At 34.7% G+C, this 11,957-nt stretch overlaps 1 protein-coding gene across 1 annotated transcript; it reads left to right on the top strand.

Moving 5' to 3' along the window:
* The first annotated feature begins 3,454 nt into the window (after positions 1-3,454).
* LOC112326632 (E3 ubiquitin-protein ligase WAV3) lies at positions 3,455-6,954 on the top strand. The gene is made up of 2 exons (XM_052450540.1): positions 3,455-4,302; positions 4,471-6,954. Exons 1-2 carry the CDS (start codon positions 3,931-3,933, stop codon positions 6,421-6,423), a joined length of 2,325 nt encoding a protein of 774 aa, XP_052306500.1. The 5' UTR covers positions 3,455-3,930; the 3' UTR covers positions 6,424-6,954.
* Positions 6,955-11,957: the final 5,003 nt, after the last annotated feature.

Here is an 11,957-nt window from a genome sequence, read left to right as displayed (position 1 = left end):
TTAAATCTATATTTTTTTTTCTTTTTGATTCCTTTTTTTTGTTGAATTTAATTTTTCAATTTTATCCTTAATTATTTTGGTTGGGTGAGAATTTGACATTAATATTTTTTTTGGGTTTGCATTTTATGTTGTAAATCAACCCCATGATCCATGTTACAAGTTTTGAAGATTAAATTGGATTGGCTTTAGTCGTTTTTAAATTCTTTTTTTTATTTCATTCCTCAACATCGGGTTCATTGAAAATTGGTACACGTTATTTTTCTAACTTTTCTTTATATAGAGTTATCATGATATCATGTTCTAGGTCATTGATTCAGCAGGTTAACTAAGTTTGACTTGAGTCTTTTTTTTCATTGCTTTTCATTTTTTTTCAACTTCGCTCATCAATATTAGGTTGGTTTGATAGTTGAGCTTCGTGATTTCATTCCGTTTGCTTTTTATGGGGTTATCTCGATCCCAAGACTAGGTTATAGATTTTGTTTGATTTTTGCTCAAGCCATATGTGATAAAAAATTATCATGTCCAGATCCTTCGAATGATGTTTTTTTCTTTAAGAATTCACCTATATGCTAGCTTGAACAGACTTGGGTAATTTTCTTTTTTGTTTTTTAAAATTGTTTTCTTCTCAATTTCATCATTGTTATTTTATTTGTTAGGAATTGAGATTCATTTTTTTTTCACTTCTCTTTCTATGAAATGATTTCATTCTTGTTTTTTTTTGTTAACAAATATGATCATTGGGATGTTTAAGGAATATCGTAGTGATATATTTCCATAATATTACAAATATTCATTGCTTGTGTTGAATTGTTGTTGATTTTTTTTAGCTTTACTTGTTCTCAATATCCTATTTTTTCTATTTACTAGACAAGAAAGTAAATAACTATTATTATGTTAATTAAATATCTTTGAACATTAAAATAACATGCATATTATTGAAGGGGAGGGGGGGGGGGGTTTCCTTGCTTATGAGAGTTAATAAGATAAATGTTTAAGTGGCCAAGAAAGAGAAATGAAGTTTTTATTCGAAGGGATCGAATTGAAAACTTCTTAAGAAAATTGACTAGCTAGAATATTTACCATAAAGTTGGAGGGCAACCCCCCCCCCCCCCCCCCCCCCCCCGATCTTTTGAAGCCATGATCACTACTGACCACCGGATCCCTTGTCGAGAACAAATATAGAAACCAGGGGCAGTGCATGTTTGACGAAGATTTTAGTATCTGGTTAAGCATCTACCATCATACATCCCATTTTAGGATCTCTATCAAAACCAATACTGATACTTGGATAATGAAAATGAACAGGAGATGAGGCCGAGACAGTTAGAATGTGTAGATTCAATCGCCATATCTCAGATAAGGAAAGTGAATTGCTCCTATCTCCTGTAAGCTAACATTATCTCCTGTCGTCATGAAGGATAATATTTACCCCTTCTAGTTGGCTGCTCGTTTTTTCGACCTTCTCTGCTATATTGTCTTCATTATGTATGCAAGCAAGCACAGATTCTTTCACGGCATGACAGCATCTTCCATATGCATTTTACACCACAATCTCACTATCGCTAATTACTAGACGGGGACGTGATATAACGCGGGCCTACCCAGATTTTTCCAATATGAAAATAAATGCTAAGTTGATGAAAATCTATCTTTTTTGAAAAAATTACTGACTAGATTATGTTTAATAAAATTAACTAATTCAAATGAATAGAAAAAATGCAACAACGAAAAATAAAATGAAACTAAAACCGATAAAATAAAAAAGAAAAAAACAATTTGATTCAAGTTCATCCGGTAACTCATATATGTGATATAGTTGTGATACTGAGATAATTCTATCAAAAGCAAATAAAATATAACCACGAAACTCAATTATTAAACAATCATTAAAAAAATTAATTATGAAAAAGCAATGAAAAAATATCTTAATTAACCTGGATTAACCCATTAATTATATAATTATAGACACATGATTGAAATAACCTCATGAAAAAAATATTGAAAAGATAAGTACAAAATAAAATTTTATTAAATCAAATATTAATTCATGTGCAATTTTTTAAAACATTTTGTTTTTTAGGGTGGTATAACTATTATACTGTGTTTCTAAAAGGTAAAAAGAATAAATGGTCGCACAGTTAATCTTGTAATGATTTTGCATAATAGTAATTATACTAGTAAACATGCATTTAAATGCACAGTGGATTCTCCTTGCATTATTTTTTAAAACAGAAATTTACCACCCTAGCGAGGTAAAAATTGGACCCCGATAAGTGGTAAACACGGACCCTCTCGGGGCAAGTATTTTGACATGTTAAGTAGGACATAAAGGATTTGAAAGAGCCCTGCAAACTACCGACACCCCTAGAAAGGACAAGTCCAATGGGCGTATGAGCCACTGGAGAAAATCTGACTTCTATAGACGCATTTAATGTCTTTACTTTCTACTGCGCTACAGCAATTAAATTTCAAAATATGCAATGTTAGTTCCTGACATGTGTATATCAAAAGCCTTTCTAGCTCCCTACTAAAAACATTTTTACTTCGGTAGCCTGCCTCCAATCCTAGGTACCTATATCTCGTACAACTACCCCTCCTATACGGTCCCACGTTTAAGAGATTCTTTTTTTAATTGATCAATGCAATCATGCTAAAATGACAAAAAGAGATCAACGGCTGATGTTGCTTCTTCCAGAGTCGTGCAGGAGAGAACAAGAACAACTACCATTTGTGAATCATGCAGGAGAGACAGGCGAGCTCTAAGTAGTTCCAGTTATGGTTCTGCTAGCATTCTTACGATGTTGAAGGCTACACATTCTTACATGGATCTTGCAATAGGATCGCGCGCCTTGTTAAAGAAAAACCATTTTTAAGATTTGTTTTTTGACTTGTCATCGAGCTCTAATTGATATTTTTTTAAAATCTGAATAGTAATTCAAGATTTGAACTTCGATGGTTAGAAGAACAAACCCTTGACAGTAAAGCTGGTCTCTCTGGTTTTTGGTTTGGTTGAACTAAAAAAAAAGCAAAGGATATTGAGTTAAATCATATACGATTGATTGTCTTTGCCAATTCCTAAGTCGGCCATGCAATCTCCTAGTTCAATGCCAAAAAACCTTGTTTCTTTGGGTTTGTGTTCCCCTCGGATTAGTCATGTGAATTTCAATTAGCTATATTTTTAAATGAGATAACGGTTTTTTATCAATATTTTTTCCTTTGAAAATATGATTTTATTAAAGCTATATATTAAAATAATATTTTTAAATTATTTTTTATTTGAAAATATATTAAAATAATATATTTTATATTTTTTAAAAAATATTTTTTAATAGGTTGTCAAAACAATTTTAAATATAAAAAAATTATTTAAAAAAAAAATAAAGAGATACGCGTAGCTAAACCATGTGGCTAGCTTTCGTTGACCGGAGAAGTAAATATAACCAGCAGATGTCAGTCACCGTGGTAAATTCATTATTTAACCATTTCCAAGATGGATATATAGACAGCTAAACTTCTCTCTGTGCATCGAACATATAGAGATAGAGAGAGATAGAGAGAGCTGTAGATCTCATCAAAGCCTTTTGCCTTCTGCCAGATATCTTTTCGGGGCTATCGATGGTATAGAGCAATAAAAAAGAGGGGAAGAGCAAGAGAGAGAGAGAGAGAAATACAGACTTGGGGTTCTATTCATATTATACTATCAATCTATAAATCTCACTTCTTTGTCTCATCGCCTTTATTTTGTTTTTTCATTTGATCCCATGCTGCTGTTGTATTTCTGAATTCAATCCTGCACTCTTTTTGTCTTCAGTGTCAGCCTTTGATCCTTCAAAACAAAACTCCCTTCTGTTATCTTCTTCCTCATCTCTCTATAAAGGTAAAAGAAAGGTGGGGATTTCTTTGATTCTTGCTCTGGCCCCTAACTGAAAAATGGGTACCGGTTGGAGAAGAGCTTTTTGCACAACAATTCCTAGAGACCGAGAAACCACAATCTCTGATAAGCAACAAACCACAAGTCCAAGTCCAAGTCCTAGCCCCAGAAGGTGTGCAAAGCTAGGATTTTTCTCCAGTGCAAGCAACCCCAGTACGCCTCGTTTGCCGTCTCAAAATCCCAACCTGCGTTGCCGCACAAATACTGTAGACTCTCCTTCAACAAACGAGAGCCCCGCCTTCCATTGCAAAACCGCACCGAAAATAACCACCACCACTACTAAAAACCCCAAATCACTACTGAGCTCAAATCCATCTTCTCCTAGATCTCCTCTTAAATTGTCTCTCTTCAAGAATAGCTTCAAATTCAGAGTAAGATTTCTCCATTTCTATGAAAAAAGATTCTTATTTCTCTCTCTTAGTTTTATCTTTAATTTCAAGAAGGCTGATTTTCGGTGTGATTGAGATCTCATTGCTACTTATCATAAAGAGATTTGACTTTATTGACAATTGATGGGTTTTGTTTTATTGTTGTTGCAGAGTAGCTGCGGAATCTGCTTGAATAGCGTAAAAAGAGGTCAAGGCACAGCAATTTACACAGCAGAGTGTGCACATGCCTTCCACTTCCCTTGCATAGCTTCCTATGTTCGTAAGCATGGCAGTCTTGTGTGCCCTGTCTGCAACTCTACCTGGAAAGATGTTCCTTTACTTGCCATCCACAAAAACCTCCACCAAAATGACAATAATTTAGAAGAAGACCCCAGCACCAACACCATCACCAAAGTTGAAGAGAAAAAGGTTGTCATTGTAGAATCATCACCAAGAGCCATAAAAACCCCAACCACACCCACACCCACCCCACAACAACCACAACCAAGAACACCAAAATATTCCGATTCAAGATCCTATGATGACGATGAACCATTATTATCTCCAACTGCCGGTGCCAGATTCAACCCAATTCCTGAAGCTGACGAAAGTGTGGATGACGATGATGACGGTGTTGAAGAATTTCAAGGATTCTTCCCCACCCATTCTACTTCAGTCGTCAAATCGGATGAAGTTTCAATCAATGACCGAGATTTTTCGAGGAATGTTCAGGTCAGATTATTGCCAGAAGTAGCTGTCATATCTGTAGGCCGCGGGTATGAAACTTATGCAGTGGCTCTGAGAGTGAAAGCTCCACCACCATTGCCATCACTAACCACACGCAACAGTTCAAATTCAACAGCATCTCTTTTAGACCCTTCCCGTCGAGCACCCATTGATTTGATAACGGTTCTTGATGTTAGTGCCAGCATGACCGGGGCTAAGTTGCAAATGCTGAAACGCGCCATGCGTCTGGTTATTTCTTCTCTTGGCTCGGCTGATCGACTTTCTATTGTGGCCTTTTCGAGTAGTCCTAAAAGGCTATTGCCTTTGAAGAGAATGACGCCCAATGGACAGCGGTCAGCTCGGCGCATTATTGACCGACTTGTTTGTGGTCAAGGCAGTAGTGTTGGTGAAGCTTTGAGGAAAGCGACTAAGGTTCTTGAAGACAGGAGGGAGAGAAATCCTGTGGCCAGCATCATGTTATTATCAGACGGTCAGGACGAGAGGGTATCGGATAATAACTCAAATCATAGGCACACGTCTATCCACAAGTCGTCTACACGCTTTGCACATATCGAGATCCCGGTTCATTCATTTGGGTTTGGTCAAAGCGGTGGCAACAGCCAGGAGCCGGCTGAGGATGCCTTTGCTAAATGTGTTGGTGGTTTATTGAGTGTTGTGGTGCAGGATTTAAGAATTCAGCTTGGATTCGCCTCCAGCTCCGCTCCTGCTGAAATTGTAGCGGTTTATCCTTGCAATTCGAGACCAAATGTGCTCGGTTCGGGTTCCGTTCGGCTTGGCGATTTGTACGCCGAAGAAGAGAGGGAGCTGTTAGTGGAGCTGAGAGTTCCACAATCGGCTGTTGGGTCCCACCATGTGATGTCTGCTCGATGCCTTTACAAAGATCCCGCCACGCAAGAGGTCGTGTATGACCGTGATCAGTCTCTACTAGTCCCACGGCCCCACGCTCTCCCGTCAACAGGCCCTAAGATCCAACATCTGAGTAATTTGTTTATCACAACTCGAGCCTTGGCCGAGGCTAGGCGGCTCGTGGAGCATAATGAGTTTACAAGTGCACATCACTTGCTCGTATCATCTCGAGCTTTGATATTGCAGTCTAGTTTAATATCAGCTGACGAGTATGTTAGGAGGTTGGAGGCTGAATTGGCAGAGGTGCAATGGCGGAAGCAGCATCATCAATTGCAGCAGCAGCAGCAGCAGCAGCAGCAGCAAATGATGATGCAACGGCGGAGAGAAATGGTTACGATGGATGAGAATGGCGAGCCACTTACCCCCACTTCAGCTTGGAGGGCGGCTGAGAAGCTGGCTAAAGTAGCCACAATGAAAAAGTCGTTGAATAGAGTCAGTGACTTGCACGGCTTTGAAAATGCTAGATTTTAACGGGTGGAAAAAATAGGGTGAAATAATTGATTTTGTTAAAAATTCATGGGAGAAAAATATTAGAAAACTTTGGATTTGGAAGCATAGTTCTATTTAAAAGGGGGACAAGCTGGTAGCAGACGGCGCGGTCTTTTCTGCAGGGGGGGGAGTGATAACATTAGAGAGATCGATACCCCACAGGAATTGATTGGGTGGGTGCTCAAAGCTTGTCTTTTGTTTTGTGCTTTTTTTTCCTTTTCAAAAACTCAATCCACAGCTCTTGTTGAGAGAGAATTTGTATTGTATTTGTAGGAGATCATCATCATCATCTCTTCAACAAAAAGGTGTAAATGTTAGGATAATGGAGCTTTTTATTTTTTGTTTTTTGTTTATGGTTGTTGTTCCTAGTTAACAATCATATCGTTTTAGGACTTTAACGAATAAGTGGGCTAGTTTTAGGACCGTGTCATGTGTATTTGGAATCAATGGTAATAGGACAGAATCATTGAGGTTGCTGGGGCTTGAAATGATGATTGAATCATTTTGTTGTTATGATTCCTTTGCTGTTTTTCTTTCTCTTTTTTTAAGGGAAAAAAAGAAGAAGAGGAAAGTGCCTTGGACCCCTTTGAGAGTGGGGTGATATTGATGGGCTTAGGTCCCCCATGTAATGTTTTGCTTTTATATATTTTTCTGTTCCATGCATCATTTTGGCCCGACCTCTTCTGTGTAATTTGAACAATTTCTTGATTTCAAATGCAGTTGATCTTGTATCCCACTACGTTTTGAAATATGTTTATGATCTAATTAGCAGCTAAGACAATCATTAGAGATGTTAACATGAATTTCCTCAGATTTATGATTTAATCGGACAATCAGTATCCTCATCTTACCGCGTTTCTGTCATAGCCTCGCTCTTGCCCATCAATCAATTTGTAGCTGTCTGTGTAATGTTGCATCCCTTATTCTAGATTTGGTCGTCTTTAGATCAGTTCTTTAGGACAACTTTTAGTCATTTCTTTGCAGTGTTGCATCACTCTCTCCTAGTCTATGGCTGCATCAAAATAAGGACTCGTGGTCTGGTCCAAGTCTCAGGAAACGGCCCACCATCATCAATCAGAATTTAACTTCTCCAACGGTGAAGGCGAGCAAGCTAGCAAAACTAGATCAACAGGAGGGGGCAAAGTCGTGTTCTTCTCTAGCATATTAATCTGTTCTCCCTCTCTCTCTTCTCTCTCTCTCTATATATATATATGAATCAATCTATAAAAGAAATTCAATTTATAAATTTGTTGACTAATGTAAATCGAAGTAAATACCAATCCTCTGATCTTAAAACGTTTTATTATCTGTTTTCCAGTGCTTGTAAATTGATTACTCTATTTCAAATACAATTTCTCGTAATCTATTGAGTTCGAGGCGTGGTCATGTCACTTCTTAGGGACTGGACCATTCTAAAGCCTGCTTTGCTGGACGAGCCTCACTTAAAATGTGACTTCTCCGTAGCAAATAACACAGCTATCAATGCAAAGCAATGGTTTCTCCTAGTTTGTGACTAAAAAGCACGATGGGGTCGTGAGTTTGTTTGATTCCATAGCTAGAGAGGGACGTGTGTGTGAATTTTTATATGCTGATAGGGGCAGGAATTCCTCATGAAATGGGCGTACGTGCTAGTGTTTACAAAAGATGCACCACATTCTTTCTGATTTTAGAGCCCCTTTTAACCTTTTGACGTTCGCAGGATCAATTGCACTTTTAAACTTTCTGGGAAAAGAAAGAGAAGGATCGCCGGGAAAGATTTCAATGTTCTTTTCTTTTCCTTCTCTTATTGCAATCCTCAATCCTAGGTACATGATCTTGGAAGAAAATATTTACATGTACCATTGCGATGGTAAAGATTAGCTATAGGAAAACGAAATAGCTTCTATATTTGCATTTATGGTTTAAAAAATAGGCTTAAAAAAATAATAAAGATTTCTAGAGAGATTTTTCATTGGAAACTATGCAAAACAGTGGTGTTTATTTATTAATTAAGTGTCCGTTTATTTACGCGGCTACGGCTGCGGTAACTTTTAAAGCAAACCGTAGATGTTAAATGTTTGGTAACGAAGAACCACAGTTAACTATTCACGTGAGACCCATTTAAATTTTGTTAAAACCACAGGTTTGCGGAAAGCAGCTCTCAGCTGCTTTCCGCAAACCTGCGGACACGGTGGAGAGTGAATTATAAATCACTCTCCACTGTTCCGGCCGGACCGGGTCCGGTCTAAAGTTAAATGCATTGAATCGGGTCCGACCAAGTTAAAAAAAATTCAATTTTTATTTTTATTTTTAATTGTGTTTTATTCAAAAAATTAGAAGAAGATCGCTTGATGATGTAGCATTTGCAGAATTTGATCGCAATCTCAATTTTGTTTCTGGTGATATTTTACCTGATGTTGTTGTGCACTTAAAAAACCAAGAAAACTATAGTCCTTGTCGGATGGATTTCGTACGTGATGAAATTGTAGATAGTTTAATGGAACAATAAAAAATATTTGATATAAGTATTATTTATTTCATGATGTAATAGCAGTAGTTAAATCTACAATATTTAAATTTAAAACCATCAATATATATATATAACCTTAATTTGAAAAGCATTCTTTTAACCAAACACATTAAATTACTTTTTGTTCAACCTCAATTTCAACCACAATGTTAACCAAACATATATAAATATCAAACAAACCTCAACTAAAAGTATCTCTTGTAAAACAACTTTTTTCAAACCACAACCACAAAAGCTAACACAATACCATAAAACACATTGATTTTTAAAATTATGGTTGAGGTAAAACACAGTTTCAACCACACCTCACCGCATTAACAAACAAACTCAATCCTCTTGTTTTGTTTCCCTATGTAGTAGGATTGTTCAGGATATATACATTAAATTTAAAAAAAAAAACCTAAAAGACATTGATTTTTTACTATAACACAAGATACACATATAAGATACATATAAAATGTAGATTCCTATAGTGCAATTTACAACTATCATCTTTTAGATTATAATTAAAAAAATAAAATAGCAATTAACAAAATTAACAAAAAAAACACAAATTTTTTTTGTTTGTATTGTTCAAAGGATGCGAGAAACTTCAGTTTGGTCTCTATTTTTTTTCTATTCAACCTTAACTTTATTTTTATCATGTTTCGATTCCTAGATGTTAGGAAAGAGAGAAAGTGTTTGGTTGACCGTATTTCATCAATCAAAATGTTTAATCTTGTTGTGAATTAGTTCGTTTTAAAGAGCGTAGTTTAAATTGAAGTGATTTTGTCCTTCAACTTACCAAAAATAATAGATCAAGATCCATTATTTTATTTTCATTTGATTTGGTTTACAATTTTTAATCTCATGAAATTGTGTTTTAAGGTTGTAATGACTTTATAGAGGTTTCCAGGGTATTTTAGGTGTGTTTTCTTGTTAAAACAAGTTCAAATTTAAGATTTTTATGTCAAAAAACTTTAATTCTTACTTTTCAGCCAAGCTAAAATTTGAACCACAAGATAACACGTTGTCAACCCAGGTGGACAATGCGTCCTTCATTTTATTTTAAAAGGGTGAACAACATGTCGTTTGCAAATTTTGAAAAACAAAGAAAGCCAAGAGCACAAACCTGGCTTTCAAGATCTATGTGTGTCTTGTTCTTTTTTTTCAAACTAGACGCACCTAATCTTTTTGTTAAATAACCCTTAATATTTTTTTAAAAAAATTATAATAACTTTATCTTTAAATAAATTTATTTATTTAAATAATTACCCTATCATGACATAGTTTTTAAGAAGATTTGAGCTTTTTTATGGTAATATTAACAATTACTTTATAAATAATTACGTATTAATCTAATATTTAGATATTTTGAAAAAATTTGCTCATTAATAATTAATATGAATAAAATATCTATTTTGTTATTTTTATAGTTTAAATTTCTTTATATAATCTTTTCATGTTTATTAATCTTATATTTGTTTTTCATATAAGTGCATAAAATGATAGATCATGGTTTTATTTTTATTTTTAAATCAAAACTTACTTTCAATAACATACTAAGTTCTTACTTTAAAAATATTTTTCTGATAATTTCTTTTGTCAAGACAAAAAAGAAATATATGAATAAGAAATAATTTTTTTGTATAGAAAAGATACATTATTTACTCTTTAATTCAAATGAATATTTTTTTAATTTTCATTACTTTTTATGCAATAAACCATGTTACTGAGATGTTGTCAAAACAAAAAACAATTTTGAGTACAAAAACACACTTTTCCTCCATAATCTGATTCATATTTTTTATGAATATTATTTTAATTACTAAACAATTAAATAAAAATAGATCTTGAAAAGTGTGTCCTGTAACAATGCACAATTACTATAAACCAGCAATATAATAAAACGACTGTTCATGATACAATTTTTGCAAATCTTATCGTTGGTTTCTACCGCACAGCACGCACTTTGGATTCTTCAGGCAGATGCATAGATGGCTTGTCCTAGCAGTGAAAAATGGAGCGATGGATAAACTCATGCGAAGTTACTTTAAAAAACCATCACTGACAATGACAAGGAAGGCATTGTGTCCAGTCAACTCGAGGTGGATGTGCACCGATAGCATTATTGGGGGAAACAAGATTAGGAAACTGGAGGACGGTAATAGACAGTACAAATAGAAAATAATCTTTAAGCAACGTACACGTGTCATACCATAATTTTTACCCTCTCAAAGCTGCAAGTAAAACAATCCAATGTAATGTATTTACTGGTATTGGAAATAGAACACTATCAGAATTTGTAAACAAGAATGAAATGGTGACCCAGAGCCTATTTCTATGTGAATGATGGTTGTATTAGCCAAATGTGGTTTTTTTTTTTTTTAATATAGGTGTTCGTGTCGGTTTATAAGTCCACCAAAATTAATTTGTGAAAAAAACTGTTCCAAAAAAAAAGTCAAAGCCCACCAAAATAGTTGTGAAAAAGCCTATATTCATTTTGATTTTTTCTTACGACTAATTCACTAGTCTAGACATGTAAATCAAGCCAGGTTTGGGCTCAAAACTAGAATTGATGTTTCTAATTGATGGTTTAGACCTACATACTTGGACTAGTAGCTTGTTTGGCCCTCTATTTTTGTAAATTTACTTGTTTGATTTAAAGCAAAGCACCAAAAAAAAAAAAGGTGCTTGGTTAAGATTTAAAAAATCAGGTGTATAACTTTTTAAAAGTGAAGGATATTTCTTTTTTAGAGCAGATTAAGTGTATATATTAGCTTCTATTTCCAAAATCACGGGAAGTTATGTTTTTGCAAATGGAAGAGTACTTGTTTTATTTAAAAGACAAAGACAACCTAAATATTTGAAAATTAACTAACCTCAATCATTTTTGTTTTAAGTGTAATAATTAACTAATATTTAATCTAATAGTTAAATAATATTTAAGATTAACTAATATTATTACAAGTATATTAGTTCTCAGTTTGTATTGATCTTAGTTATATTATTAATTGAAAAATAACCA

The sequence above is a fragment of the Populus trichocarpa genome, chromosome 2 (assembly GCF_000002775.5).
Source record: "Populus trichocarpa isolate Nisqually-1 chromosome 2, P.trichocarpa_v4.1, whole genome shotgun sequence".
In the NCBI taxonomy this organism is placed as follows: Eukaryota; Viridiplantae; Streptophyta; class Magnoliopsida; order Malpighiales; family Salicaceae; genus Populus; species Populus trichocarpa.
This window is presented reverse-complemented; position numbering and strand designations above follow the sequence as displayed.

What these genes read in the sequence shown, in the direction of transcription:
- LOC112326632 (XM_052450540.1), top strand. Translation starts at nt 3,931, where the DNA reads ATGGGTACCGGTTGGAGAAGAGCTTTTTGCACAACAATTCCTAGAGAC. An exon ending in AGAATAGCTTCAAATTCAGA is followed by an intron (nt 4,303 to 4,470) that starts GTAAGATTTCTC and finishes TTGTTGTTGCAG; the next exon opens with AGTAGCTGCGGAATCTGCTT.